The following is a 27,894-nucleotide window of genomic DNA, read 5'->3' on the forward strand; positions in this document are numbered from 1 at the left end:
AGGGACGTGAGGGTGTGCTGGATATATTAGCGTGCCCGAGGCATATTGACGAGCGGATGATGCCTCACTTGAGTTGGCAACTCGAGTATGCGCTGGCGCTATCTTTACCCCTTTAGGAAGGGGCCACGGGCAAGTCACGGCCTACTTTTTGGTTATCACGCTGCATAGGCGCTCGGATGGACTCACATCCGGCTAGTATCGCCAATGAGGATCGGTTTAGGAGGTCTCTGAATAGCGCCTGACCTCGTATTATGCACGGAGGAGAAAGGGGCAGGGCAAATCGGCGACTTAGCAATACGAGGCGCCGCCTTTGCATCCTCGAGGCGAGGGGATGAGCGAGTTATGATCTGCTTTCTAATCGTCACGCTACATAGGCGCTCGGATGGCCTCGCTTCCGGTTAGTATCGCCAATAAGATCGGTTCATGAGGTTCTTTGAATCGCGTCTGACCTTATTTCATGCGCGCTTATGGCGACAGAGGGCCACAGAGTTGCAGGATCCTTGCTTAGGAAGTCCTCCGGAGCAATCCGCCAGCGGCGAGCAGGGCAGGGACGCCAATCAAACGGCTCATAATATCCGACAGAGGTCGCATTCCGTTCCGAGCCGGCGTTATGGTGTATCTCAAGGCATACCGATCAGCTTGGCCTCCCAGGCGGAACGTGGCCGAGCCAGAGAACATAAATGAGGTCGCTGCCCGAGACACCCATGGGTCAAACCTTCAACATTGAACTTTTTTCGCAAACCGACCCCAGAGCCTTTCTGTGTTTCCAAGCCCCTTTTCTCACTATCCAACAAGATGGATCTGATCTCCAAGAAATACGATCCTTCCCGGCCGAAACAACAGCCCAAACAGAGACGGCATGTCAAAACCTAGGAGTTGACGGTGAAGCACTTTCTGCCCGGCCCTCCTGATGACGCGCGTCTCGACCCCTCCGTGCCTCAGCACCCCGTTGGTGACTACCATTGCAGTCCTGCCTTCTCAAGAGGAATGCTTGAGCCACTGCCTCGCTGCCGCGGATGGGTCAAGCGCCTCTACGCCAGCTTCTGCCAATTCGCTCGGTTTTCAGACGAACCCTACCACTCAGAGATGGAACAGTCAAGGTAAGAACACTTCCACGCTCTATATCCTGAGCAGGAGCTAAAAATTACTTATAGACTCCGCCCTGGCCATTGAAGACCCTATACCGCATGGTGGCCCCAGCCAGAGTTGCTCGCCACCGGACTTGCTATCTGATAATGCTCGTGCTCAGGAGGCCTCAACCTCTGAGTTAAACCCTACACCCCTCGCTCAGAGTACCGGAGACCTACGCTTCCTAGCATCCACTGCAACCGCCGAGCTGGAGGGCATGGGGGGGACCAACTCGGCCGAGAGTGCTCAGGTGCCAAACACGGGAACCTTTCGGCCAAAGCGGCCACTTCCTGAAAGAGACGCATCCGGCAGGTCCGAGGGGCGCGATTCAGAGAACGATCCATCACCAAAGCGACTAAAGCGATCTGGCTTTAATACGCCGTGCTGTCCACGACTTATATCCGATGGCACCTACTCTACCACTGCCTACAGGAGTGCCAGCCGACCGGGCCGAGTCCCAGAGGAAGCTAGCCTACAGTTCCCACGAATTCCTGCCTCCCGAGCCATCTCATCCCCAGCCCTTACAGGCGGCGGCATTTCCCTCGCCGATATCAGGCAGCTCCTTGACGATCAGGCCAAGCAGCTGCTCGAAAGCTTGACCAGGCAGCTTCTTGACAGTCAGAGCAAGCAGATCAGCCTCCTGACCGCTGAGGTGGAGTCTCTCAAGCGCAAGGCGAGCTCTAACTCGCAGGTTGGCGAGTGGCCCAGCGTCGACAACGATGACGACGGCGACAGCGACAACACCGATGGCGACAGCGACGGCGAGGACGACAGCACAGAGCTCAAAAGCGCTCCACGCCGCAAGTGGACAGCATCTGATGAGGCACTTCTTGGCCGACTCAAACTCGCCCAGAGCAACCATAACGGCTTGCCATCTGAACAAGTCATTGCTGAGAAACTGAAGCGCTCAGTGGATGCGGTAAAACAACATTGGACCATCATGCAAAAGACAGGGAGGCGGAGCGGCAAGGGACACAAGGAAAAGGCGCGACGAAACAGGAGGAAGGCTCGGTCAGGCCTCTAGATGTGGCCTTGTTCAGCGGGCGGCACCGTTACGCTCTGGGAGTGACTGGCGCTGCTCCCCGTCAGTCTGCGGCAGCGACAGGCTTAGTAGCGATGCCTTCGAGCTATTCCTTCTTGCTGTTATACCTACCATCGCGTCTACTACGGTCGCCGTCTAGCGATACGACATCGCCCAGCAGGCCTTCAACGACGATTCCGTGCCTTTCACGGCTTGATTGCTTGGCACATATCTCTGGGTCAGAGTAAACCCCCTCGTGTTATAGAAGAACTATGTTTACGCAGTAGATGTCTTTCTATATACAAAAACAAAAAAAAAAAGCCCGTCTGTCAACTATCTTGCGCACCTGACTGATCTTTCCATTTCTTTGGAGCAGTGTGACAATCTCTTGATAGCCTCTAAATGCGGCAGCCTGGAGAGCGTTGCCGTAGCCGCCGCCCTGCGCGTTGACGTCTGCCCCCTCGCCGATAAGATCTCGCACAGGCGCTACAAGCCCAACGAAGCAAGCATAGTAGAGCCTGGAACCTCGTGGAGGACCTGGGTTATCATCCCAATCCCTATCAGGCTGATACCGGTGGCCCCCATTCGGGCAAATGAGAGTGACAGAGGTTGAGCTCGAAATCCGAGACCACCTTACCTGTTCCCACAACTGGATCTATTCACACTGGACTTGGTCTTTGAGTGACGCTGGTTCTCAGTTGATGCCAGGGATACTTGCCGACTATCCAAAGAAACCTTGCTTAGCTCTGCTCCGGTACATAACGTTAAGATCAAGAGGCACGAAGCTATCCGCAAAATCTCGGAGACGGCCACTAAGGCTGTGTTCTGGTGGCGTTGCACCCAGGTAGAGGAGGGGTTCGGTCAAACCATCGTCCCTCGACGAATCATTCCATGGGCCACATTCGCAAGGGAACAAGAAAAAGTCTGGGATAAGCTTTCCTTCAGTGCCTCCTTTTCTTCCCAAGCCGCCTTTCCATCTCGATATCAGTTGGACTATGTGAGGTCCTTGCTTCGCCCGGTTAGCAGCGAGATTGGACTCCGAAATAGCGAGCGAGACGTTGAATATAAAGTAATATATTAACCGCTGTGTCAGTATTGGGATATGATGCTATGATGTGTTGGAAATGTGTTCATTGTTATAGTTGAAGCCCGGCCCTCAATGGGATAACTGAGCCCGAAGATCGTAATATATTAAAGTCATCTATAAAGATATCCCTACTCTCCAATAGTATTTACTTCAATGCAGCAGGCATTATGCATTACTATTAACTACTTAAGGTCCAGCAACACATGCATACGTGTCAGTCCAAAGGTTGCTACAATCACTCTTCACCGCAGGGTTCCACTTGTAAAACTGCGCCAGTGTAATCTTGTTATAGTCCAAGATACCCTGGCAAGTTGTTGTAGACCTGACCGGATGGAACTTGGTGCATCCCTGAATCATACCTGCCTGTGTGGGCGTTGGCGTCACCACGCCGCCATTAGTCTTGGTAGTCGTCGGTTCTGGGGTGGTTATGATGACCCCCACACAGATGTAGTTGCCCAGCACAATGTTGGTGCACCCTGAGTTAATGCCGGTATTCCACTTGAGGAGGTTGGCCATTGTGATTTTGTTATAGTCAACAATTCCTTGGCATGTCGTTGTCTTGCCCACGACATGGAACTTGTTGCAGTTAGATACCATGCCGGGCTGAGTAGGCGTGGGCGTGGAGATGCCATTGTCAGTAGTCGTTGGCTTCGGCGTTGTTACAGGTTGTGATATCGATGCGATGACACCAGCACAGGCATAAGCGCCTAGCTCCAAGTTGGAACAATCGGATTTGATCCCGGCGTTCCACTTGTAAAAATCGGAGATAGAAATCTTGTTGTAGTCCGCAATGCCTTGACAGGTTGTCGTCTTGCCTATGATATGGAACTTGTTGCAGTTGGACACCATACCAGACTGAATAGGGGTAGGTGTAGAAACTCCATTACCAGTAGTCGTTGGCTTTGCTGTTGTTGTAGGCTGAGAGGTCGATGCGATGATACCAGCACAGGCATAAGAACCTAGCTCCAAGTTAGAACAGTCGGATTTGATCCCGGCGTTCCACTTGTAAAAATCGGAGATAGAAATCTTGTTGTAGTCCGCAATGCCTTGACAGGTTGTCGTCTTGCCTATGATATGGAACTTGTTGCAGTTGGATACCATACCAGACTGAATAGGGGTAGGTGTAGAAACTCCATTGCCAGTAGTGGTGGCTGTTTTAGTTGTCGTCCCTGGTTCAGGCTCATCGGATTCAGTCTTGTAAGTGGGCACAAGTTTATACGCAGCCATGCAGTAGCTCTTCTCCTCTGCGAAAGCACAGTCGGGGGAGCTTGTGTCAAGAGAAGGGTTCCTAAAGATGTGTCAGTAGCTGGGCTATATTAGACGTCAATAATTAACAGGCTCTTACCAGTTTCCCAACTCCTCGAGGGAAATACCCCACACCTTGGCCAGTGCTACGCACGCCGAGAATGAAAAGCTCCAGCTCATGTCGTACTGTAAATCCTTGCCGTCCATGAAGATGTGACAGTCACTTCGCGTACCACTAGCTCTAGGGAGGTAAGTGATCACATCAGTGATAGCGGGCGCGGAGAAGGTCGCGTTGGGCAAGTCGTTGAAGTTTATATCAGCAACAACGGTGGTGGGATCAACGTAGTCTGGATGGCCAGGATACATGTTGATGGGCCCCACAGGAGAAACACAGTAGGATTCTTTGGCGTAGAGATTAGTACAGTCTTTGTTGACTCCTTGGTTCAGGAAGAGAAAGTCTTCGAGTAAGATGCTGAACTTCATGATGATCTGGTTGCAGTAGTCGCCAATCTCGACAGAGTAGAACTGAGCACAGTTCTTGTTTGTACCGCTGGCGATGTTGGAGGGCACCGGAGCCGGTGTGGCCACTGGTACCTTGGTAGTGGCTGGGCGAGTGATTGCGGCGTAGTCTTCGTCGTCATGAGGCTCAAGACAGATGGTATGGCCTACAGATAAGGACAAGCGGCTACAGGACTCTCCGAGCACAGGATTCCCTTGCAGAAGGACATGAAAGGTCAGCCATTTTGTCCTCTTAACGCGAGCAGGAAGGGAAAATACTACTCACATGTGTACAGCTGCACCTGAGTGATATTAGCAGCGGCGGCGATACTCTGACATGTGTCTTTGGCTTGAACAGTGTACGTCTTGCACTTGTTCACAATGCAGATACTCCCACCTGCCACTGGGAAGTCCTTGCAGAAAGCCTTCAACCCGTTGTCGTACAGCATCCAGGACGTGGAAACACCATTAGCCTTGGAGATGGAGCGACAATCATCCCCGGCCTTGACAGTGTACACAACACCCGAGCAAGGCGCCGTTGGGACTGTGGTGGTTGGTGTCCTATTGATCAGGTTGACTCAGCACAAGTTCTGGTAATATTTCGGCGAGATGAGCTTACTTTTCGGTTACCGTAGTTGCTAATGGGAAGCCGGATTTAGAGCAGCTCTTGGTTAGGCTGGCGTAAGCCCCTTGCAAATCATAACCATTTGAATAAGAGGTGCCGGCCTGGAGCTGAAAGGGCTTGATAACGCAGTTGTCACACTTGTTGACGGAGGCTGTGACGCTAGCTGTGTTGCATGTCAGAACAATGACACAACCGCATCTGATCACGGGAGTTGTCTTCTTACCTTGACCAGAGGTCTTATCAGGAGAGTTCTCAAAAGCCCAGACATTGCACCATCTGTTCCCATCCTTGATACAAGTCCTGGTGAAGTGATAGTAGATATCCGTCGCTATGACCGAGACATGAACAGGATCACTGCCAAGCTCATATTCAATAACATCTTCCTCGCCGCACTCTGTCTTCAACTTGGCCTCAAAATTGGCTAGCGAAGTGCGGCAAGCATCAGTACATGCCTCCTCCAAAGAGGCAAGCGGAACAGGCTCCCTCTCAAAGAAGCTAGCTACTTGTGAAGGACAGGCAAGGTCGACCACCAAAGCAGCTTTGCAGCTATCCGAGAGATCGTAAGAAGGGAGTGCATCTGGAGAAATATACTGCCAGGCGCCAGCTGGCCTGGCTATGATGGCCAGATTTGAAAGAAAGAGTAGCCAATTCATGACTTGAAGTCAGTAAGACGAGAGACGAGAATGACAAGAAGTTAGGGAAGAGAGAAAGAGGGAGAGGGGAGGGAACGCTCTTCAGGCAAAATATCATAGGGAAATGGAGAGATGGTTAAGATACGGACGGTGGTGAGAACCTAAGCGGAGCATTTCCATCCGTTCAGCTCGACAAGGTGATTTTGGGACTTTAGCGTCGGCACTTGGAAATTGCAGGATGGAGTAGAGTTCTCACAGAGTTAAAATTCACGCAGGTACGACTCTGTAGTGCAAGTGCATGGTCTGATTGACGGTGCTGCCGGTTGAAGTCTGTCTTGGCGGTTGTTGGTTGAAGGGTCTTTTTGTAAACCCTGTTAGTTTGTGGGAACGAACCTCGGTTGCTGATCAACAAAGGGTTAACCTCTCCGTAGCGGTGTAGGCATTGCGTGGATTCAGATCATTTATCTATTATCTATAGCTCTTGGTGTAAACGTTATAGTGTTGTTATTTTATATTAACAGTAAGATCTATGGTGAGATTTATGGTTAAAGATAAACTATTTCTGCTACAAGGTAAGGCAGGTATACCACGGGTTAAAAAAGTGATTTTCTAGACCCACTTGTTTAAGTGTGAAATGCAATTTTGTTTTTTATTGCGGCCCGCTCCCGGGATGCAGGCGCCCTTGCATCGGCTGGAACCGTGATCCACGATATCCGATGTCCCCGGTCTTCTTCTCAGCCGCGGAGGTACCCTTAGCAACTGGACTAGTCTCGTTTATGTTGTCTCTCGACTCTTGACCATGCCATCCATATGCCTTATAAACTGTGCCCTCAGACCCGGGACAGCACCTGGTCCAGAGACAGACTCTCTTTACACCAATTTGAGTACCCCAGGGCTGCGGCCAGTTAGCCATGGGACTCAAGACCCTTCTTCTTTCCCTACTGGCGATTCAGGCCGTGCCAGGCCGGGGCCACCCCCACCACAGTCACAAGCACCATCACCTCCATGAAGCCCATCTCAACGCCCGAGATGGCGGCGGACAACTCGTCTGCCCTCCCATTCCCGACAAGCTCACCACGAGCGCAGACCTCCTCGCAAAGGTGAGGTACACGGACCGCAATACATGTTCCGCCAAGCTCGAGGCCAGATCAACCCTGACCACAAGAGCAGACCCTGTCATTGTTGCGGACCCCAACGATCCATACTCGTGCTCTGAGGAGAAGCCCTGCAGCAACGGTGCTTGTTGTTCCAAGACTGGTGTTTGTAACTATGGCCCCGAGGCCTGTGGTACAAATGGCAAGTCGCCCAACGACAAGTGCTGGAGCAATTGCGATGCCCATGCTGAGTGCGGTCGCTATGCCAAGACTGCAGGCCAGAAATGCCCTCTCAATGTTTGCTGTAGTCGATATGGCTTCTGCGGCATGACCAAGGACTACTGCAAGGTCACCGACAAGAAGGAAGAGAGCTGCCAGAGCAACTGCGCCCAGCCCGGCTCAGGGGGCTCTGGCGGTAACGTCCAGAAGCGTGTCATTGGATACTATGAGGCATGGAACTGGAAAAAGAAGTGCATCGGCATGAGCATGGAAGACATTCCTGTTGACGGCCTCACACACATCTACTACTCCTTTGCCTACATCCAGCCCAACACGTACAAGATCGTTCCCATGCAGGACGAAAAGGATGGGACTCTCACTACTGAAACCTTCACCCAGTTCACTGCCCTCAAGCGCAAGAACCCTTCGCTCAGGGCTGTCGTTGCTCTCGGTGGTTGGACGTTCAATGACAACCACACCGTCTGGCAGCCTGTCTTCAGCGACCTCGCTTCCACCAGTGCCAAGCGAGCCACCTTTGTCAGCGAACTTGTCAAGTTCATGGATCGCTATGGCTTTGATGGCGTCGATATTGACTGGGAGTATCCTGGCGCTGGCGACCGAGGTGGTAAGTCAGATGATGGCGAGAACCTGACCAAGCTGTTCAAGGACATCCGCGCAGGATTCGACAAAATGTCTGGAAAACACAAGGAGATTTCCTTTACTGCTCCGACAAGTTACTGGTACATGCGTCACTTCGATCTTACCGCATCGGCAAAGGCTGTTGACTATATCAATGTCATGTCTTATGATCTTCACGGAATCTGGGACGCTGATAACCCAATCGGTTCCCAGGTTTTGGCACATACCAACCTGACCGAGATCGACCTCGCCCTGGACCTCTTCTGGAGAAACAAAGTCGACCCGTCCAAGATTAACATGGGCATCGGCTTTTATGGACGGTCATTCCAGCTGGCTGATCCCTCTTGTCACAAGCCTGGTTGTCTCTTCCTGGGTGGTGCCAAACCGGGACCTTGTACTGATAACTCGGGTACCTTGTCATACTTTGAGATTATGGATATCATCGAGAAATACGACCTGACACCATACTGGGACAAGAAGGACGCCGTCAAGTATATCACCTGGGGCGGTGATCAGTGGGTATCCTACGACGACAAGGACACCATCGCGTAGAAGATCGAGTTTGCCAATGCACTCGGCTTGGGAGGTCTGCTCATCTGGGCTATCGACCTCGACAACACCCGTCTCGACGCTCTGGCAGCTGTCTTGGCTCCCAAGAGCTTCAACGCCTACAAGGATCGCTCGAAAAAGACCCCGTGGGTGGACCTTGGGACAGGCCATTGCACTGTCAACGATTGTGGCACGACTGGCTGCAAGTCTGGATGGATTGAGGTTGATCAGTCCCTTTGCGACCGTCTAGCTGGCAAGAAGACAAGTGTCTGTTGTCCTTTTGCCTCGGCTCCTGATCCCGAGAAGTGGTGAGTGTCCCTGACCTGTGATCAAGTGGCTACATTACTGACTGACTATGCTATAGTACCTGGAGAGGTAACGGCGTTCTCTGCAACGGCCAGTGTCACGCGGGAGAGGTCGCGCTCGCGTCCAGTCAGCACGCTGGAGGCGGCGATGTATGCACCGACGGCCGCAGATTCCTGTGCTGTGAAGCAGAAGCTCAAGTGCCAGACTGTCGATGGACGGGCTGTAACGAGAAGTGCGATTCTTCCACCGAGAAGGAGTTGACGTGGAAGAATGGAAACTGCAAGGGCAAAGACGAGAAGAAGTTCTGCTGCAACAAGGAGCAGGAGTGGAGGAACTGCAAGTGGCACGGAAAGCCAGGCAACTGCTTTGACAACCATTGCGATACCGGTTGGCAGGTGGCCTTGACTACATCCCACGGAGGAGAGGGCCATGACTGCGGTTGGGCCTCGAAGCGGCATAGGACCTATTGCTGTGATCCCCCCAAGGGCGAATCGCCCTTCCTCCCTGTTCCTCTCGAGTACCTGTTCCCCGATCCTCCCAATAAGGAAGAGGCAGAGTCAGACTACCAACTCAAGGTAGACAACACCTGGGGTGGTGCTGAGGATCTTCCCTTTGCTGAAACACCCGAGCACTCTGCTTTTGGCTTCATCATCATGACGAGTCCCGATGAGCTTCAGACCACCCTCGACAAGCGTGACGGATCTCACTGGGAAGTCTTTGACTGCCATGATTCCGTTTCACAGGAAGAGCAGACTGTTCGTATGGTGTGTACCGATCGCAGTGAGAACTCCAACTGCGACAAGATCTATCTCGGCCACGGAGCTCCCGGTACGATCGTCGAGATGCCCGAGGGATGCGGTCCAGGCAGGTACGCCGTCGTCAAGGAGCTGTCGCCTAGCAAGAACCAGAGTCTTCCACAGCATCTCTACAAACGCGGCATTGAAGAGACTGAGCCTGTGTTTGACTTGACCTTCGACTACGACTTCAGACGCGTGCCGCGCGACCTTGGCGATACTCAGATCCGTATCGACTATAGCAACGAGAACACGTACTGGAACACCATCGTCGACAAGGCAGCTGACAGCAAGAAGCGGTCTTTAAAGAGATCTGTCAAGAGAAGTCTCAAGGATGTTGGCGGCAGCCACAAGCGTTGGCTCGAAGAAGAGTGGCGAGAAGACTTGCACGAAGGAGCCCTTTCCAAGGGCGATCTTCACAAGCGTTGGTTTGGTGAGACCGCCCTCGACTGGCTGAAGGCCATCTTCACGGGCGTCACAAACAAGATGGAGCTCCAACACTCCTACAAGGAGGACTTTATTCTCAGCATCATCGACCAGGACTTTACATGTCCCAATGTGGACGGCAAGCTCGAGGTCTACGCCGAGATGTCGGTCGAGGCCAACGTCAACTACGGCTTCACCCTGATCGGCAAGCTTGGCGGCTCATATGGCATCGACATCTCCGACTCGTACCTCTACTACCGCACTGGCGGTAACGTCGACTCCAAGTTCGTCATCGACGCCGCTGTCACGGCTCACTTTGACACTGGCGATGTGCTCATGTTCAGCGCTGATACCTTTGGTGCGGCCTTCACGGTCCCAGGTATTGTGACGATTGGCCCCAACTTCAAGCTTTATGGACAGTTGGAAGGCAAGGCAACGCTGGGCGTCAACTTTGAGACCAAGGTCAAGCTCGCCGAGTGGGACGTCTACCAGACCTTCCCTGTCGTTAACAAAGACTGGGAGCCCGATGTCTTCGACCCTTCCGATAAGTCTGGCAAGCAGACGCTCGAGCCTGAATTCGAGTACGGCGTCTCGGTGAGCGGTCACATATCCGCCCACGTGAAGCCCACCATCACCTTTGGCATTGACTGGAATAAGAAGTTCACCTCACTCGAACCCTGCGCCGTGAACCTCGTTGCCGATGGGCACGTCACCTTTCATGCTGAAGCCGAGGCGGGCAGCAGTGGGAACAGCTTTTGTTACGGTATCGACGTCGGTGCAGATCTGTATGCTACCCTCGAGGCGCCCAAGATGTTCTCGTGGGCACTTCCCGAGTCTCCCTTCATGATCATGCCGGCCCAAGACGTGACCATCTTCCCGAGTGGCTCCAAAGAAGCTTGCACTACTCCCAGTAGCACGAAGCAACGCCGCCGAGATGCCAGCTTCGGCCAAGGCCACATCAACACCACGTCCGCACTATCGAAACGTGCCACGAGATATGGGCCTCTGGTACCGCGGATCGACGGCCTCGTGTGCCCTGGCGACGTCGACGTAGGGGAGATTCCTTCCTGCGCGGCATGCTCAGGTGGTGACGACACTCTGCAGAAAAGGGACGAGACATGCTGGCTGGACCCATATCGCTCTAGGGAGCAGAGTTGCCCTGATGATGGTGATGAATCCAGTTCTCTCCAGCGACGCTCAGATAAAAGCGTCCAATGGACCGACCAAAACGGTAACAAAAAGGATTTGCCGTTGCCCTCTTATCCATCTTGCGGAGTTGCCCCCAGTTCAGTTATCCGTTGGTTTGGGTATCCGCCAGAGAAAAACCGAGAATGCAAAGTGGCGCTGGAAAAATACACCAAGACGGATATCGAGCCCAGCGAGTATGCGAGTAAGTCTGCCACATTGAAACCCACACACATCACGATTGAACGGTGCACCCACTAACCAGTATGAATATACAGCTGAGCATGTTTACGAAGGACAGTACCTCGTTCGCTTCTTCAAATGGTTGCGGGATGGGAACCTTCCGGTTGGATATGAAAACCCCGATAAAAAGTGGATAGACGAAGTTCTTCTTGGCCTCGGCGGATCAACCAGAATATACATAGGCCCTGGATGGACCCTACAGGAGAATATGTGGAACGAATTGGCCATTTGCATGGGTAATGATCGAGAGCCCGGACGATTGGCACTGGCTCACAAGGACGTGAATGGAAGGAAATCAACCTTTTTCCAGGGGAAGAACACGGACCCCAGGAACGAAGAGAAGAACACGGAAACACGCAGAGCGCATCGCAATGTAAGTACTCACCCCCTCAATCCCTTCAGGGCTAACCTTACTGACCCTTTCCACAGACTGCTGGCGTCTTTTACTATATGCGCCGGCCTGAAATTTGGTCCAAATTCGTCGAGACGTCTCAGGCTATCGAGGAGATATTCGACGACTTTGATATTGAGTTCGAATGGGACGAGAACGATCCCATGAATGATGGTCAGCTGAAAAGACCTACTGATCGAGTTCAGGGGCAGCCCATGCCCGGCTTGCGTGACCTCTACTGCTACTGGCTTGACGTGACCTTGGCCGACATGGAGGCTACAGCTGTCGCTTGGCTGACGGCGGCAACAGCCAACTTTAAAGCAGATTTCGGGGACAGTGCGGATGGTAAGAAATGGCTGGCCAATGTGCTGACCCCGAATGGGTACATCTCAGCGTCAAAACTCAAGTTCCCCCAAGCGACGGTTAAACACAGAAGCCCGAACCGAGCGAACCCGGACATTTGGACACAGAGTAACTATCAAGGCTTGTGGAAGTCTGAGTTGGGTCCGGTAGGGCCGTTTTAGGGAACGTGTCTGGGGAGCAAGAAAGCGAGTTTGGTTTGACTAGAGTTGATTGAGGGCGGCAAGGAATAGCGTTGATGGACACCATCGTGATTCAGGATATATATATAACCTTGTTGAACTTGAGCTACTTAGATCCCCTCACGGGTGCTATCAAGTTTATCATGGGAACAAGTCCGGCCTATTGTTTCTGTCTAACATTACCAAGACTTCCAGCCTAGCTTCAGCGCGTCATCCGTAGCTTCATCAGCCTTTTCCTGCCAGTGTGAAAACTTTCTCATCTCCATCCAACCCAAAAGCCCTGCGTCATAATATTCGTCGTGCCTGGCCTTCCTCCGTGTTACATAAACAGGGTGTTCCATCGGATCAAACCTACGAACCTCATCTTCTTCCCATTCCTGCTCGATGGGGTTAAACGTGACGACATCTATCTCACGCTCCGCACCATCAGCACCTCGGCAATCTATATTTGCATGTGGATACACGAAAAACCAGCCGCGGTACATCCTAGAAGGGCAATCGTGTTCGTGTTTGGGCCAGACAAAGCCAGGAAGTTGTTGATTGTTGGTAGTGGCTTCTTCATCAGAAGAGGACTCCGATGTCGTGGAGCCCAGACCAGAACCGGACTCCTCTGCCGGATCATCCTCCAACTGTGGGGGGTTTTTCTGATTCTCGAGGTCCATGGCTCTCTTGACCTTGCGGATATGGCGCCATATGGTGCCTCGAGCCTTTAGCTCCCCGAGGTAGTGCGCATGGCATTCTTCAGTCGTGGCGCCTGGAAGGAAGAAGAACTCGTACCGAAACCTGCCACCTTTTCCCAGGGTATTACCATCCTCAAGTCCATTCTGGAATACGCACCCGTCAAAGTCACGCGGCACATCTGGATGGACCATATAGAAGACCCATGAGGCGAGGGGAGGCAAGGGATTCTTGACCCCCGAGCTCTCCCATGACATCAAGGCTGGTTTGCCGGTGTGATCGTTGAAGATGCGGTTGTTGGATACTACTGGGCGCGCAGGTCCCAAGCGAATCTGGGGTGGGCCGTTGGGGTACTTGTCCTTGGGGTACCTCTCCTCCAGGGTCCTGGGCCGCGTCTTTGTTCGGACCATGCTGGGCTCGAGAGATGATGTCAAGGCTTGGTCGAGATTCTGTAAATTGGATGGTGTAGACGTAGCCGAGTTAAAAGGATGGAGGGCAGGATGAGAGGAGGTGAGTTGAGGAGGAATTGTTATTCTCCACTATGTGCACAGCAAGCGGTCAGGAAGGGCAAAATTTAACCTGCGAGTTCTACTTTTGGGGGGTCAAGCCAGAATTGTATGTACTCTCACTGGGGCACAACGGCCAGCCTGTTTGCCGTGGTGCATCCCACTTCGTGGTGATGGTTGTCAGCTTCCAGCCCGCCCTGCCTCTCTCGTCTGTCTCCGCTATCGACGGCATGCCATTAGACCACGCTATTGCCGAGAGATTAAAACGCTCAGTGGACAAGGTCAAACAACACTGGACCATCATGCTAAAGATTGAGGGGAAAGATAGCAAGGGGCGAGATAATAAGTGGCGAAAAGGCAAGAGGGAAGCTTCATTAAGCCGCTAGATTGTGACCGGATTCATCGACTCATGTTACACATCTGGCTACATGTTGTCTTGAGACTTGGGCTACGATACTGCTAAGCTCAGCACGGCGGAGGAATTTTGGCCAGCATCAACGCAGCTATTCGTGGGTACGGGGTTCCACGAATCGTCCCGGCTTACATGTGTCCTTGAGCGGTGCTGGGCCACAGACCGATCCCAATCCCCACCGAGGCGGGCTAGGCCTGCACGTACATTACTATTCGTATACGTCCGTTCATATTATCAATTCAAAATTATTCCTCTCTAGATAAGTCGCTTATGCTATCTCACTGAGCGAGAACTGCCACCGATGACGCTGTATGAGGATGGTCTATACCAAGCACTCGCTGTCGTAGGAGAACGCAGCTTCGCATCAGGGCTAAAGCATCTCTAGTGCGTTCTTGGTCTTTCCAGGTAATAGCCAGGTTGGCCATGCTCGTCAGCGTCCAGGGATGCTCCTCTCCTAGCACTCTCTTCGTCGTCTCACCTTCCCCTTGATTTAATTTTTTCTTAGCACCTAGTGTTAGTGCCTACACGTAATTTACTGCAATTTCCCTAACAGAGGCCCCCGAGAGACCCGGCCGATCTCCTAACGCCCGGGCCCGCGATGGCCGCCGCGCTGGCCCCTCCGCCGGCCGCTGCGCCGGCCGCTGCGCCGGCCGCCCTGCCAGGCACGCCACATAGGAACAATCTAGCATACCAGATGATACTGGATAGCAGCCCCCAGACCTTCTTTGAAGAACAGACGCCCTCCTCGCCTGCAAAGCGAAGACGTACGGCGCAGCCCGAATACCCCAAGCAGCCGGCTCTGGCTGCCCCGGGTAGGTCCCAGGAAAGGGAAAAGGGGCCCCTAGGACAGGGGCCCCTGGCCCCCCTCATCTCCGAACTCGGCATCTTCGTCAAAGGAATCAAACAGCTAGCACAGGCTATAGATGACATCATTGACAACGCCAGCCAGCAAGAGAAACAGACCTTAGGAAAGCTATTCCAGGACATCCCAACCTACCTGACGAGCCGTATTTACAGAGGCCAGGGAGCCGAGACTACAGACAGCTCGAAGACCTGGGCAGCTATCACTGGCAGCTCTAGCAACCCAGGACAGTCAAGCACACAGAGCCGAGACAAGCCCACAGCAGCAAAAGCAAGCCCACAGCTAAAGGCAGAGCCCCTACAGGTCCTCGTAAGGGTCCCTCAGGAGCATCACGAATGGGCCCGGAGTCTAAAGAACTTTGCCCTGCGAGAGGCCACCTGTAGGGCCCTAGGCCTATCGCTAGCCGAGATACCAGACATTCATAATACAGCAACAGGATTCTCTATCCGCCCGATCAATACAGCAATCCGCGATAAGATAATCGCCAGCCAAGAGCAACTGCAGCACTGCCTCAGGGCCTCGAAGGTCGAACTGCCGGTCAAGTGGTTCAACTACGCTATCCCTAGCTGCCCGAACAAGCTACCTAACATCCTCGGAGACCTCGTTGATACAGAAGCAACGATAGAGGATGAAGTCATCGCACAGACGGGCCAACGACCTATACGACTACAGCCATCAAGGCACACATCCCAGAATATCAAAGCAGAAAGGAAGACCTGGATAGCCTCCTTCCTCCAGCCGGTAGAGCCCTTTCGGCTATTCGGCGTTAGTGCATTGGCCAGACGGATCAAAAAGAAAGCTTCAATCCAACGACATAACCCAGGATGTCAGGGCTACCATATAAGCCGCTACTGCCACCGGCAACAACGCTGCGAGACTTGCAGTGACCCTTTGGAAGAAGGGCATCAGCAGCCTTGCAGCCTCTCTCCGAAATGCTCTAACTGCTACGGACCCTTCCCCGCTAGCCACGAGAACTGCCCGGCAAGGCCGATCCGAAAGAATGGCGAGATGATCCCTCTGACAAAGAAGGAACTCACGGCTATCCGCAAGATCGGCCAGAAGAGCTACCTCCGGGCCCAATAAACAAACACCCAGAGCACCTTTGCAATATCCAATCTAGCTAGGACAGGCCGCAGGGCCTCAACTGATAGCTCCTCGACCTCTGCCTCATCACAAGACGAGATGGAGATCGAGGATAACGTACAGCAGACGGACCAGCAACTAGACCAGCAGCCCAGCCAGCAAGCCAGCAACACACAGCCGGCTCGCGGCCAACGCCGCGGCCGAGACCTTCCGCGGAAGAACTACAATATCGCAAACGCCTTTTCCTCCCTCGTGAATAAAGAGGCATAGAAGAAATCGCTCTGCCCAGCAGACCCCTCTACGGATAGCTCAAGGCAATGTCGGCAAGACAGCTGCAGCGAACTCAGCCTTCCTCCAGCTCTGCTGGGAAGACCAGATCGACATTATCTTAGTTCAGGAGCCTTGGGCAGAGAGAGGCGGGAGGAATTTCTTTACCTCCCACCCAAGCTATAGAGCCTATCTTCCGATCGACAACTAGGCCGATCAAGAGACGCAACCGAGGGTCATATCATACGTCAGAAAGTCTAGCCGCTTGAAGACAGAACAGATGAGACCCTGGAATAGCTGCCGAGACCTCCTATGGCTAGACGTTAGCGGCTATATAATTATTAATATCTATAAACAACCACATAGCCCGTTGAACCAAGCAACAAGGCTACTACTAGACCTCTTAGCGCCGCCGCGATATCTTATCGCCGGGGATTTCAATAGCTGGCATAGGTCTTGGGACCCAACGGCTGAACAGACGAGGAACGACGGTCTGGAGATAGCGGCTTGGGCCTCAGACCAATAGCTTAACTATATCGGCGAAGCGGGCGTACCAACGCAAGATGGGGGTTATACGATCGACCTAGCCTTCTTAAACATCCCACACGCAATAGCTAGAATAATAGGCCGGCTCTACCCAGGGAGGGATCACGAGGGCATCCTAATAATAATGCCGCAGCCACGAGGCATCTATGTCGAACGGAGAAGACCGGCTATCCCGGACAGCAAGCTAGATACCTTTGCTAACCTCGTCGAACTAGGCATCGGTAGCCTGCCTCGAATGCCGAGGGCCCTAGACACATCAGACCTAGATATAGCCACAGCTGCGATATTAGTCGCCCTGGCAGATGCTGCATAGGCTGTTTAGAACCAGCCGGGCCGGAATAACCACAGCGCGCCGTGGTGGTCAGAGAAGAGCCGCAAGGCCCGGAAGACCTACCATAAGGCCCGCAGGGAGAACCCAGGGGATATCCTGCTAGAAGAACGCAAGGACTTCCTCCGGGTCGTATGGGAGGAAAAAGCCAGCTATTAGCAGGGCCGGATCGATGGGATCAGGTCAGATAAGGAGCTCTATGAGATCATTCAATGGCACAAGCTCGGTCCGGCCATTAGCTCCCCGCCTCTAGTCTAAGACGGAAGGGTCATTATGAACGCTATAGAGAAGGCCAATACACTCAAGCAAGCTCTGCTCGAGAGACGAGAGAGCAACGAAGACCTAGAAACAGACCCTCTTACGATCCCCAGCGTGCCGCAGAGACAGCTGCCGTGGCAGTACCACGTCTCACACGAAGAGATAGCCGCAGCCACCATCCAGGTCAAAAGCACGTCCCTAGGCATAGATGGCATCTCAGTCCGGCTGCTTAAGGCCTGTTGGAGCGTAATCCGAGACCCAGTGCAATAGCTATTCCAAGCCTGCCTCAAGGTCGGATATTTCCCGAGAGCCTTCTGCATAGCCGAGGTTGTAATAATAAAGAAACCGGGAAAGAAGGACTATATGAACGTCCGGTCCTGGAGGCCGATCGCCTTACTCTCCTGCCTCGGCAAGGGGCTCGAGAGACTGACTATAAGGCGGATCGCTATGATAACCCTCTTGCAGAAGGTTGTCAGCGCCTAGCAAGCCGGAGCCCTGCCGGGCAGGTCGGCAACTGACTTACTGGCCTGCGTGACACACGAGATCGAACATGCCTTAGAGAATCACGGCACGGCTGCGATAATAACATTGGATGTACAAGGCGCCTTTGATGCTACCCTCAAACGGAGGCTCATGCTACGGCTGATCCAGCAGGGCTGGCCGCGGAGCCTCGTCAGGCTTATCGGCTCCTTTATGGATGACAGGCAGGCTAGTATCCGGCTAGACGACACGGTAACACCAGCCGGCCCTATCAAATGCGGGTTGCCTCAAGGATCGCCGCTATCTCTAATCCTCTTCCTACTCTATATTGCAGATATCTATATAGAAGATCAAGTACACCGCTTTGGTTATGCAGATGACATCTGCATAGTTCGAACGGAAAAGACCCTCCAAGGAAACGCCGACCTGCTAGGCCAAGACCTCCGCTAGATCCTCAACTGGGGAACGGATAATAAGGTCACCTTTGACCCGGATAAGGCAGACCTGATCTTCTTCACAAGGGCTAGATCAGACGAGGCTCTAGAGGTATCGGCGCCAGAATATGACTTTACTATCTGCCCCAGCAAGGACCAAGCAGTCCGATGGCTGGGCGTTTGGTTTGACCGGAAGCTGAAGTTTACGGATTACGTAAAGAAATGGGCAGCCAAGGCAAGAATAGTTGCTAGCCATCTACGAAGCCTAGCCAACACCCAACGCGGCCCTCCAGCAAGCTCCCTCAGAAAGGCAGCCCTAACCTGCGTACTGCCGAGCCTGCTATACGGGGCAGAGTTCTAGTACGAAGGAACCTCGAAGACTAGACGGAACGCCAGCCTGACCTTGGATCCGGTCATCGCAACCCGGCAGGAACACCTGCTAGACGAGGTCACGAGCGTCATCAACACCTCGATCAAAGCCATCCTCCCAGTCTGGCGGACGGCTCTAACCCCGGCACTCTACAAGGAAGCCGGAATCCCTACAGCAAGGATCGCCTTAGAAGGCGTTCAGCTAAGACTGAGCCAGCGGCTCAGGTCCATTGATGAAGACCACCCTCTGACACATAGGGTAGCGAGACGACCTTTTCCCCGCGGCAGGGGCTACGGAGAGCTTCAGCCAGCGCGAACAAGGATACAGCGAGCAGCTAGACTACTTCCCAGACCCCCGCGCCTAAAGCTGCTGCCTAAGAGATACCTGCCGCCTCCGGCAACACTGGCAGAGAAAGAGACCAAGGAGGAAAGGGCCAAGACCTTCCGATCCTGGCTTGAGACGGTCCCAGGCGATCACCTGATAGTCTATTCAGACGGGTCGAAGGGCCCCGCTGGGGCTGTCGGCTGGGGCTATGTCATCTATCGATCAGGCTGGAAAGTTGGAGAAGGAAAAGGCCGGCTCGGCCTAGCAGAAGTCTTCGACGGAGAGGCAGAAGGAGCCCGCTATGGACTCCGACGAGCCCGGCAGATCAACCAAGACACACAGATCCACGTATGCATTGACAACACATCGGTTATCCAAGGACTATTAGGATAAGCCCCAGCAAGCTCGCAAGAGGCCTTCTTAGACTTCCAGCAGCTGGCTGCCGCAACCCGGGTCCAGGTCCATTGGGTTCCAGGACATCAGGGCATCGAAGGAAATGAGAAGGCTGATCAGCTAGCGAAGGCAGGAGCTGCGCTACCGGAAGATAAATAGGCGCCGCCTACGATAGCCGGAATCGGCGGCCTGAGAAAGGCAAAGATCAGGGCCCAATTCTCAGACTGGTGGAAAGTAACAGCCCCGACCTGCCGAGGCTATCGAGACCTAGGTCTCACAGCCTCCCTAGCCTGCCCGAAGGAACTAGACCTCCCTCGCCCGACACTACATAACCTGCTGGCCGCAAGGTCAGGGCACGGCGATTTCGACTGGTACCATCGCCGGTTCCAACACAAAGATAGTAACCGCTGTTCATCTGCCCACCGTCTCTCAAGACCTAAGCCGGCAGACCCCCCCTTTCTTTCTCTGCTAGTAACCCTAGCAGCCCTTTGAGAGCTTTCTCAACGACCTCCGACCTTGACTTCAAGACCCTATAACACCTCTCCTAGACCGAGCACGAGCTCGAATGAAGGAGCCCACGGGTGCGGATCGCAACATTTCCTAGCTACTAGGCCAGATGTGTAGGATATCCTATGACTTACCTTAGCTATTAGATAGCCTTCTGCACGCCATATGCCCCTCGGGAGGCTGGAGCGCCCTGCGCTCCCTTGGCGTTAAATAAATCTCTCTCTCTCTCTCTCTCTCTCTTCCTCGTCTCCATCACTCTCATTTGTAGCTCTTCCGCCTCCTTCCATCGACCTTGGTTCCTGAATGTCGACGCCAGGTTAGCCATACTCGTCAGCGTCGAGGGATGCTTCTCTCCTAATACCTCAGTCTTTGCTTAAACTGCTTTCCCGCCTAATTTTTCTGCCACCGTGTAGTTGCCGATAGTCAACGTATATAATGCATAATTTGTTAGTAAACGGGCCTAGTTCTATAGGTCCTTATCTGGCGGCTTCTCCTCTAATGTAGACTTGATGTAAGGAAGTAATAACTGGCAGGTTAGCTATATCTCGAATGCACCACTTGGGAAATGTCTAGACATAGACCGCAAGAATACCTATCTCTATTATTCTGCATTATCTACTATGGCTATCTAAGCTCGTATATAAAATTATACTAAGGAATAAACCTTATATATATCTTATGCTGCTATTATAGATATGAGCGAGTAGCCACGGAGGATATTAAGATTATCCTTAAAGTTATTACTATCTATATCTCTATCTATATTATCTATTAGATTAGTATTATAGTTATAAAGCATAAACTTAGGAATGCCCTGTGGATTAAAGAAGCTTATAAATAAAAGTAGTTTTATTATAGATGGTCTCTCGTGGCGTATCTATTTAAAGGTAACTTGCTATGTTATAACCACCGAGTTAGAGATAGTCTTATCTCGTCAAAGATCCCCGGCGTCTCTATTGAGGAGATTGCTCTTCTTCTTATTGCTCTCCTAGAAGGCATCTAGATATATTTTTACTGATTCGCGGGGGGTGCGATGGTTAATATATGGCGCCGCTTAGGTGATGGCCAGCGGGATATAGTCCAGAGCCCGGAGAAGATCAGCAGCGGCATCCTTATTAAAGTCTTCGTTAAGCTTATTCCGGAAAAGGTGAAGGCCTTAGGTGTCATCTATGGTTGAGATCTGGTAGATAGCCTTATGGCTACTTATTAGCCTTTCAGCAGCGTCTATGCTGCGTGATATGACGAGGATGGTTCCACTGCGGCACTTTGGCAGGTATGTCGCGAGTGGCCGCTGATCGCTCTTTGCAACAGTATTCTCGCCTATTGGTTGGTTTGCTGCCCTATTCCCGCTGGCATTGGTACTGGGATGAAAGAGGTTGGCATCATCAACATTGTCTAAGACCATCAACCACGAGCCAGCTTCCTCGGTCTATAGCTAGTCACGGACGAGCCCGAGCATATCGACGTCGGGATCATTTCGCCTCGGTAACTCTAGCCTCTATGCAATAGACCGGTAGGCCTCTTTAAATCTCGGCTTCGAACTCACGTGAACCTAGAAGATGCTAGTTTATGGTAATTCGTCGTGGGTATAATGCGCGAATTAAATAATAACCTATGATTTACTTTGGTCGGCCAGCGCAAAGGCGGTCCTCGAAGGGTGTTCATGCAGTGGCCCGTACCTAAACCCGCCCATGCCCATAAGGGCCATACGACCGGCGGAGCCTGTGTATTGCTCCCTTAGCTATGTAAGAATATCCGGCCGATCGACGAAGTCTAGGTCTCGGTCGAACGGGACGCTAAAGCAGGGTTTACGAGCAATTGATTCATCTCTGCGCGGTCGGAGCGAGATGCCTTCGAATTTCTGCTATATGTCGAGCAAGATTGTACTGCGATGGTATCAGCCGGTTCTGCCGAGGCCTCTGGATGGCGCGTCTACTCACGTCTGGTCGATTTGCAGACACCATATGATGGTTTGACTGTAGCGCTCCAAGTTAGAGATGATCCCGCTAACCTCCTTGCTATCGAACGGCCACCTAAGAGCACGAAGTCCGAAACGGCGCATCGCCTTGCGGGCCTTGCCTAGATCCAGCCTGGTCTGCACTTAGACCAACGCTGACGTGCAGCCATCGACAGAGTCTTTCAATTTTTGCGACGTTATAAGCGATTAACTATTCGGGTCATTGAGAAGACGCTGCGCTCCTTAGAGGCATTCGTCTAGGTTGCCCAGCTGACTCTGGAGGCGTGTGATGTCGGCCCTAGCGTTTCCGACGGCGGCGGAGTAGTCGGAACAGAGCTTCGCGACCTTCGTGGACATGTCGATGATAGCGATGACGCTTGCGGCAAGGCCTACCGCCTCGGCCATGGCAAGCGATGATATTCTAACGGTTGAGAAGTGTTTTTGACGCGATCGAGCTTTCGGATTAGTAGCCCAAGGCGAAGGTATTAAAGAGGGAGGGAGATCTGCCGATAGGTACTGTAGTAGATGCCTAACAAGGCTGTGGCGGGGCGGAGTTGGATTCCTGCCAAGCCTCTCATAGTTGCTACTATCCCTAGATAAGCGGGCAAGGCACGGGCCGCGATGTTCCCGCGCTGTGTTCACGAAGCTCGGCAACCCTCGAATGACTTTAAAGTTTGTCTGGACGAGAACCTCGTATAATTCCTCTGCGCTTTGGTTCCCACTCCTGCAAGGTGCTAGACTCCAAACGAGCTGCTCATACTAGATTTGAAGCTAGGATCAAGGAAGCCTTCGCAGGCTACTCCGGAGCTGTCGGGGTGCAAGGCTATCAGATGGGTCACGGAAGCGGAGGTATCCACCCAGGCGTCGAGGTCCACACCCAGAGGTCTACGCCCGATCTGGAGCCCCGTTGGACCCGATCACTTGTGGTCAAGTCCGACTGAAAATGCTCAACCCTGGCAGTATCAGAAGCTTTTCATATTAAAATTTGCTAGCTCCTCAACCAAATCGCTTCATCGTCTCCCCGACTATATCTGCCGCAAATCTACACGCCCCATTCAACGACGACCAGCTTTCCAGGTCAGAGACATCCTCGACTCAAGCGGTTGAGTTTCCATGTCAAGTGGACGGCGTTGATTTAGAAAAAATACTGGCTTGATCGAGTTATTTTCGATCAAAGTTATCTATGTAGTCTGGTAACCCAGCCCTGGTCTAGATAGGTTCTTCGATGTTCCGGTCTAAGATCACTCGCCTTATACGATGGGCGTTAAAATTCGCTCGTGTTAACTATGACCTGCTACTTTTAGTAGAGTACTCTCACTGGGGCCCTGGCTGGGGCACCCACTGACACCTCTCTGGAAGCCCCGCTGACCCTCCCTAGAGCGCCCTACTGAACACCCATTGACGCGCCTGATACCTCGCTGGAGCCTTCACTGAGGTCTCGTTGGAGCATCCACTGAGGCCTCTCTGGAGCATTCACCATTAACCTTCCTGCAGCACCCCACCCGCACCACTTTGGAGCACTTCCTCAACCACCGCTGGAGCCCCCCACCCGCACCTCAGTCCAGTACCTCGTCGCTTGCTTGAGTACCTGTTCACCTCACTCGGGCCCCCCACTCACACACTCCAGCTCCCGGGATCAAATTTAATATTGCCTTTACTATTATTATTAGCATTGAAAGATTCCGGCGTGTAACTATATTTTGCAGGCGATGCTAAAATAAAACGCTGAAATTAAATGCTTGCTTTGAACGAAAAGTAGGAACGATATCACTATATATTCATGGCTACCATTTGTAAAAGTCATTCCTTCGGGTCGGTCGTCGTTGAGGTCTGAGTTTTTCTGGTCTCGTACAGATGACCGCCAAAGCGCACACCATGGCGCGTGGACATCCTCGGAATGCAGCAACGAGACTACAGGGAGCTAGACGCAAGAACGATGGCAACTCGTATAAGTCAATTCTGAAGACTATGCCAACTTTGTCAACGTCGTCGTCTCTGGCCCATTTGTTTAACACTCATCTAGGTAGTCGCACTACCATTAGGAAAAGAGCCGAAAGAAAGAGGTCATTGACGCAAACTATATCGTTTTCTCCTAAATTTATTAGGGATGATGCGATGGAATACTTTGGCTAAACCTGGAGATAAACCCTTAGTGCTTGGGAGTCCCTTCTCCGTAAGATAATGATTTCACCCAAAGTGCCGGTCATAAACCTCAACGTGTCTACGGCGGCTAACGCTCTAAACAACGTAATATCCGGCAGAGAAGGCGAATTCTTACCGTCCGGATTCGGCTATGTGCAGCTGTCGAGATTCCTCGGGGCACTGGAAGGCAGAGTCAAAGCCGATAGAAAAGTCGGGCTAATCCCGTCGATCAGTGGCCGTGTCAACTCTAGCCTAGCAATCGATATCTATCTCGGAGCTCAAGGTGCGGGTCCAGTAGCTCTATCAACAAGGAGCAAGATATCGGAGTGTAAGCGGATCGGTGGGCGCTGGGAAGAGCTTATAGGACCGTCAGTATTCCTATTAGCAATCTACTCAAACGTGGCCGAGACATTTGTGTATATAGTATCGTATGTTCTAGTTGGTTCAGGGCTAATCAACTGAACAGAAAAGACCACAGCAAGACAGACAACTCTACATTCAAAGTGTTGGCTTCTACAGCCCTCGGCTGCGTCCCTGCAAGCCTCCTGAGGGTGTGTGTTCATCTCTCTACGACTGTTGAGGATAGGATTAGATCTGGTCTGCCTTGTGATGACTCGTGGATGGACGAGGTTGAGAACCATATTAGACAACATATACTTAGTTAGAGGCTGTACATGAATGCGATTTTTCATCGGAGACCAATCAGTGAACCCAGTCTCATGGTCAACATCTTGCTGTCTGGGGTGTGACAACAACCTGAACCTATCCGGCCAATACATGGCCCCCTTGCTGTAGCCCATGTCCAATGGTCATGCCCCTACGGGTATGCTGGATGTGGCAGTTGACGCTAGTAAAGCCTTCTCTGAATCAAAGTCTCCTTTTTATAAATCATCACATAACTCGCATACGGCCAACGTACTCATGAGTCTAATATCACCGTACTTTACCAATAAATAAACAAGTCTCTGGGTTAAGGTCTTAGTTTCCAGCTTGTGACAACAGCTCGCACCCCCCCAAGTTCCATCGCCAGTTTCTTCCTCCTTCACCACCACCGCCGCCGCCAGAGACGAGCTCATCAACCATCAGCCATCTGGACGAGTGGTGTTGTTCGTTGACTTGGCTCAGAAGTTCATCAATGACCTTCAATGTGCCAGCAATGTGTATGAGCAAGTAACCCTTCCCTTCACCATCTTTCCTCTCGACGATCAGCGAGATGGTACGCGCCTCTCCGCCACTCCAATGCATCTCGCCAACGCTTATGGGAAAGAAGACATTATCACCATACCCATGCACGCCTCTGATCTCAACAAGAAGGATCAAGACGTCACCGCCCTTTCCCTCGCTCTCTACTGCGGACGCCGTCGTCTGGCTCGAATGTTTCTGGGAAATGGAGCTCTGCGGAACTGCTCACTAAACATTAGCAGCCCCCATGCCACAGCGAGACGAGGCTTTAAGGAGGAGATGGAACAGTTCATGAAAGGGTCAAAGGTTGATCCCGATATTGAAGATAAGGATGGAGCGACGCCGATCGTGTACGCCCTACAGCAGCCAGAAAAGGAGTCGTGCCAGACTATTTGTTTCCTTTTCTACCTAGGAGCGGCAAAGGATCTCACGGTTGGGGATGGTTTGTGTATATAAGCTGAGCTTGCAAGGAGTATGGGGAAGGATTGGCTGGCAAATAAGTTAGAGGAGGTGCTAGGCGATGCTTATAGTCGCACAATGGACTTTGAATAGCTTGGATCTCCCTAGCATGTCTAAATTGAACTTGACTCCGTTACTGTCCCAGATGGAGACAAAGACGAATTTAGAATTGTCAATTTCCTATGAAATCTAGCAACTCCGACGCCGAGATAGGTGTGAGGCGTGAGCCTATGCAGCGCCAGCGAGTGTGAATGGTACTCGTCAACTAAGCCAGCTACATGTCTCTCTGGGACATTGAACTAATATACCCTTCCATCAATTGTTGATGGACCTTGCTTCGCGCCTGTCGACTCGAGATATTTTGATACCGTCGAGGGTATAGCACCTGTTCATGCGATATTGGCTTCAGGATTATGAACGGGCCGGGGTCTGCAACTCCACGAGAGTGATCGACTTCTACCCGAGACTATACCGCCTCTCGCACACCCGTTGCCGTGTGGCTATGTGACACACTGGAAGAATCCAACAGAGTAAGCCTGGCTCAAGGTTAGAGTAAACCATTCTACCAGAACGATGGCACTTACGCCGGATTACGGTGTAGACAGGATGAGAGATGATCAGGCTCACGTGTGGAAACGCTGGGGCTGAGGTGTTAAGGGACGAAGACGGTGTCATAGCAGACCATTTTGAGAAGACGAAGCGATTCTTAATCAACCAGGAAGCTTAAGATGTCAATGCTTAGCGGAGACCCGGATGTTGCCAGCAAATTTCGGCGCAAGCACTGATCGAATATCCTGAAGCACTCTTCGTGACACTGGGTAATTGCATATGTAAATGGCAAAATGGGACCAACATGGAGGAAAACTAATCGACTTGAATTACTAATGGGTATCTCCAACATTCAAAATGACTTTACTTAAGCGGTGGTAGGCCCCAGCAGCTAGAGATACCAGGATATATAAGCGAGGCTCAGAAGCGGGTGGTGGGATGGGGTGGAGGTCAGCGCAACATAGTCGACAAAGGTTGAGCAATATGGACCTGCAGCAACCGCACGACCGCCTCGTGCCCTCTCGCAGCGGCCCTCCATAGCGGCGTCCGGCCCCTGTCCACCGCCTCGGTGTGGGCACCCCAGTCGAGGAGCAGTCGCACGACCGCCTCGTGCCCGTTCGCGGCAGCCCTTGATAGCGTTGTCCGGCCCTCCCCGTCCGCCGCGTTAATGTAGGCGCCCCGATCGAGGAGCAGTCGCACGACGGCCTCGTGCCCTCTCGCGGCGGCCCACCACAACGGCGTCCGGCCCTCCTTGTCCGCCGCATCAATGTAGGCGCCCCGGTCGAGTAGCCCCACGACCGCATTGTGCCCGTTCGCGGCGGCCCTTGATAGCGGCGTCTGGCCCCACTTGTCCTCCGCGTCAATGTGGGCGCCCCGGTCGAGGAGCATCCACGCGACGCCCTCATGCCCATTGGCGACGGCCAATAATAGCGGCGTCCAGCCATCCTCGTCCGCCGCGTCAATATAGACGCCCCGGTCAAGGAGCAGCCCCACGACGGCCTCGTGCCCGTTCGCGGCGGCCCTTGAAAGCGGCGTCCGGCCCTCCCCGTCCGCCGCGTCAATGTAGGCGCCCCGATCGAGGAGCAGTCGCACGACGGCCTCGTCCCCACGCTCGGTGGCCATCCATAGCGGCGTCTGGCCATGCGAATCTTTGCCATCGATATTAATACCAACTTGCTCTGCCCTTTCCAAAATGGCCCATAACGCTCCTGCCACTCCATACCTCAACATAACGTGTACTAGACTAGTCCCTTCTAGCGGATAGTCATCAGAATATATATCTAATATTCTATAAATACGCACCCATTGTTCCATAAGAGTGTTTAATGGCCCTGTGAAATACTCCAGAAGGTCCTCTTAAGGGACGCTTCTAGCATCACTTTGCTTCGTATGCGTAACCCACGAGATCGTGGCGTAATGCAGGAAAGGAAAGTCGATTGTTAGCTTAGGAAACCCGTCGTTTGTTGATCGATCAATCTCCTCCATCGCTAGGTAGCGTATACAAATTCTAGATAGGCGGAAGTGTGCCATTCC

The 27,894-nt window shown here is 52.6% G+C and overlaps 6 protein-coding genes across 6 annotated transcripts; 3 read left to right on the top strand and 3 right to left on the bottom strand.

Annotated features, from left to right (window-relative positions):
- Positions 1–910: 910 nt before the first annotated feature.
- LRP88_04223 (uncharacterized protein) lies at positions 911–2,152 on the top strand (the record flags this gene model as incomplete). The annotated part of the gene is made up of 2 exons (XM_083240799.1): positions 911–1,100; positions 1,155–2,152. 2 exons carry the CDS (start codon positions 911–913, stop codon positions 2,150–2,152), a joined length of 1,188 nt encoding a protein of 395 aa, XP_083103329.1.
- A 1,270-nt stretch (positions 2,153–3,422) lies between these two features.
- On the bottom strand, positions 3,423–6,257 carry LRP88_04224 (muramidase family protein; the record flags this gene model as incomplete). Its single annotated transcript, XM_083240800.1, has 5 exons — positions 3,423–4,524; positions 4,582–5,146; positions 5,266–5,540; positions 5,599–5,767; positions 5,828–6,257. The coding sequence occupies 5 exons, from the start codon at positions 6,255–6,257 to the stop codon at positions 3,423–3,425; spliced, it is 2,541 nt and encodes an 846-aa protein (XP_083103330.1).
- Positions 6,258–7,147: 890 nt separating this feature from the next.
- LRP88_04225 (uncharacterized protein) lies at positions 7,148–12,606 on the top strand (the record flags this gene model as incomplete). The annotated part of the gene is made up of 5 exons (XM_083240801.1): positions 7,148–8,674; positions 8,741–9,045; positions 9,102–11,653; positions 11,727–12,064; positions 12,121–12,606. 5 exons carry the CDS (start codon positions 7,148–7,150, stop codon positions 12,604–12,606), a joined length of 5,208 nt encoding a protein of 1,735 aa, XP_083103331.1.
- A 197-nt stretch (positions 12,607–12,803) lies between these two features.
- On the bottom strand, positions 12,804–13,712 carry LRP88_04226 (uncharacterized protein; the record flags this gene model as incomplete). The annotated part of the gene is made up of 1 exon (XM_083240802.1): positions 12,804–13,712. The coding sequence occupies one exon, from the start codon at positions 13,710–13,712 to the stop codon at positions 12,804–12,806; it is 909 nt and encodes a 302-aa protein (XP_083103332.1).
- A 1,106-nt stretch (positions 13,713–14,818) lies between these two features.
- LRP88_04227 (uncharacterized protein) lies at positions 14,819–16,165 on the top strand (the record flags this gene model as incomplete). The annotated part of the gene is made up of 1 exon (XM_083240803.1): positions 14,819–16,165. The coding sequence occupies one exon, from the start codon at positions 14,819–14,821 to the stop codon at positions 16,163–16,165; it is 1,347 nt and encodes a 448-aa protein (XP_083103333.1).
- Positions 16,166–26,811: 10,646 nt separating this feature from the next.
- On the bottom strand, positions 26,812–27,483 carry LRP88_04228 (ankyrin repeat domain-containing protein; the record flags this gene model as incomplete). Its single annotated transcript, XM_083240804.1, has 1 exon — positions 26,812–27,483. One exon carries the CDS (start codon positions 27,481–27,483, stop codon positions 26,812–26,814), a length of 672 nt encoding a protein of 223 aa, XP_083103334.1.
- Between the last annotated feature and the right edge of the window lie 411 nt (positions 27,484–27,894).

Source organism: Fusarium phalaenopsidis (assembly GCF_050370095.1).
Source record: "Fusarium phalaenopsidis strain FUZ10S chromosome Unknown contig_32290, whole genome shotgun sequence".
Taxonomy (NCBI): domain Eukaryota; kingdom Fungi; phylum Ascomycota; class Sordariomycetes; order Hypocreales; family Nectriaceae; genus Fusarium; species Fusarium phalaenopsidis.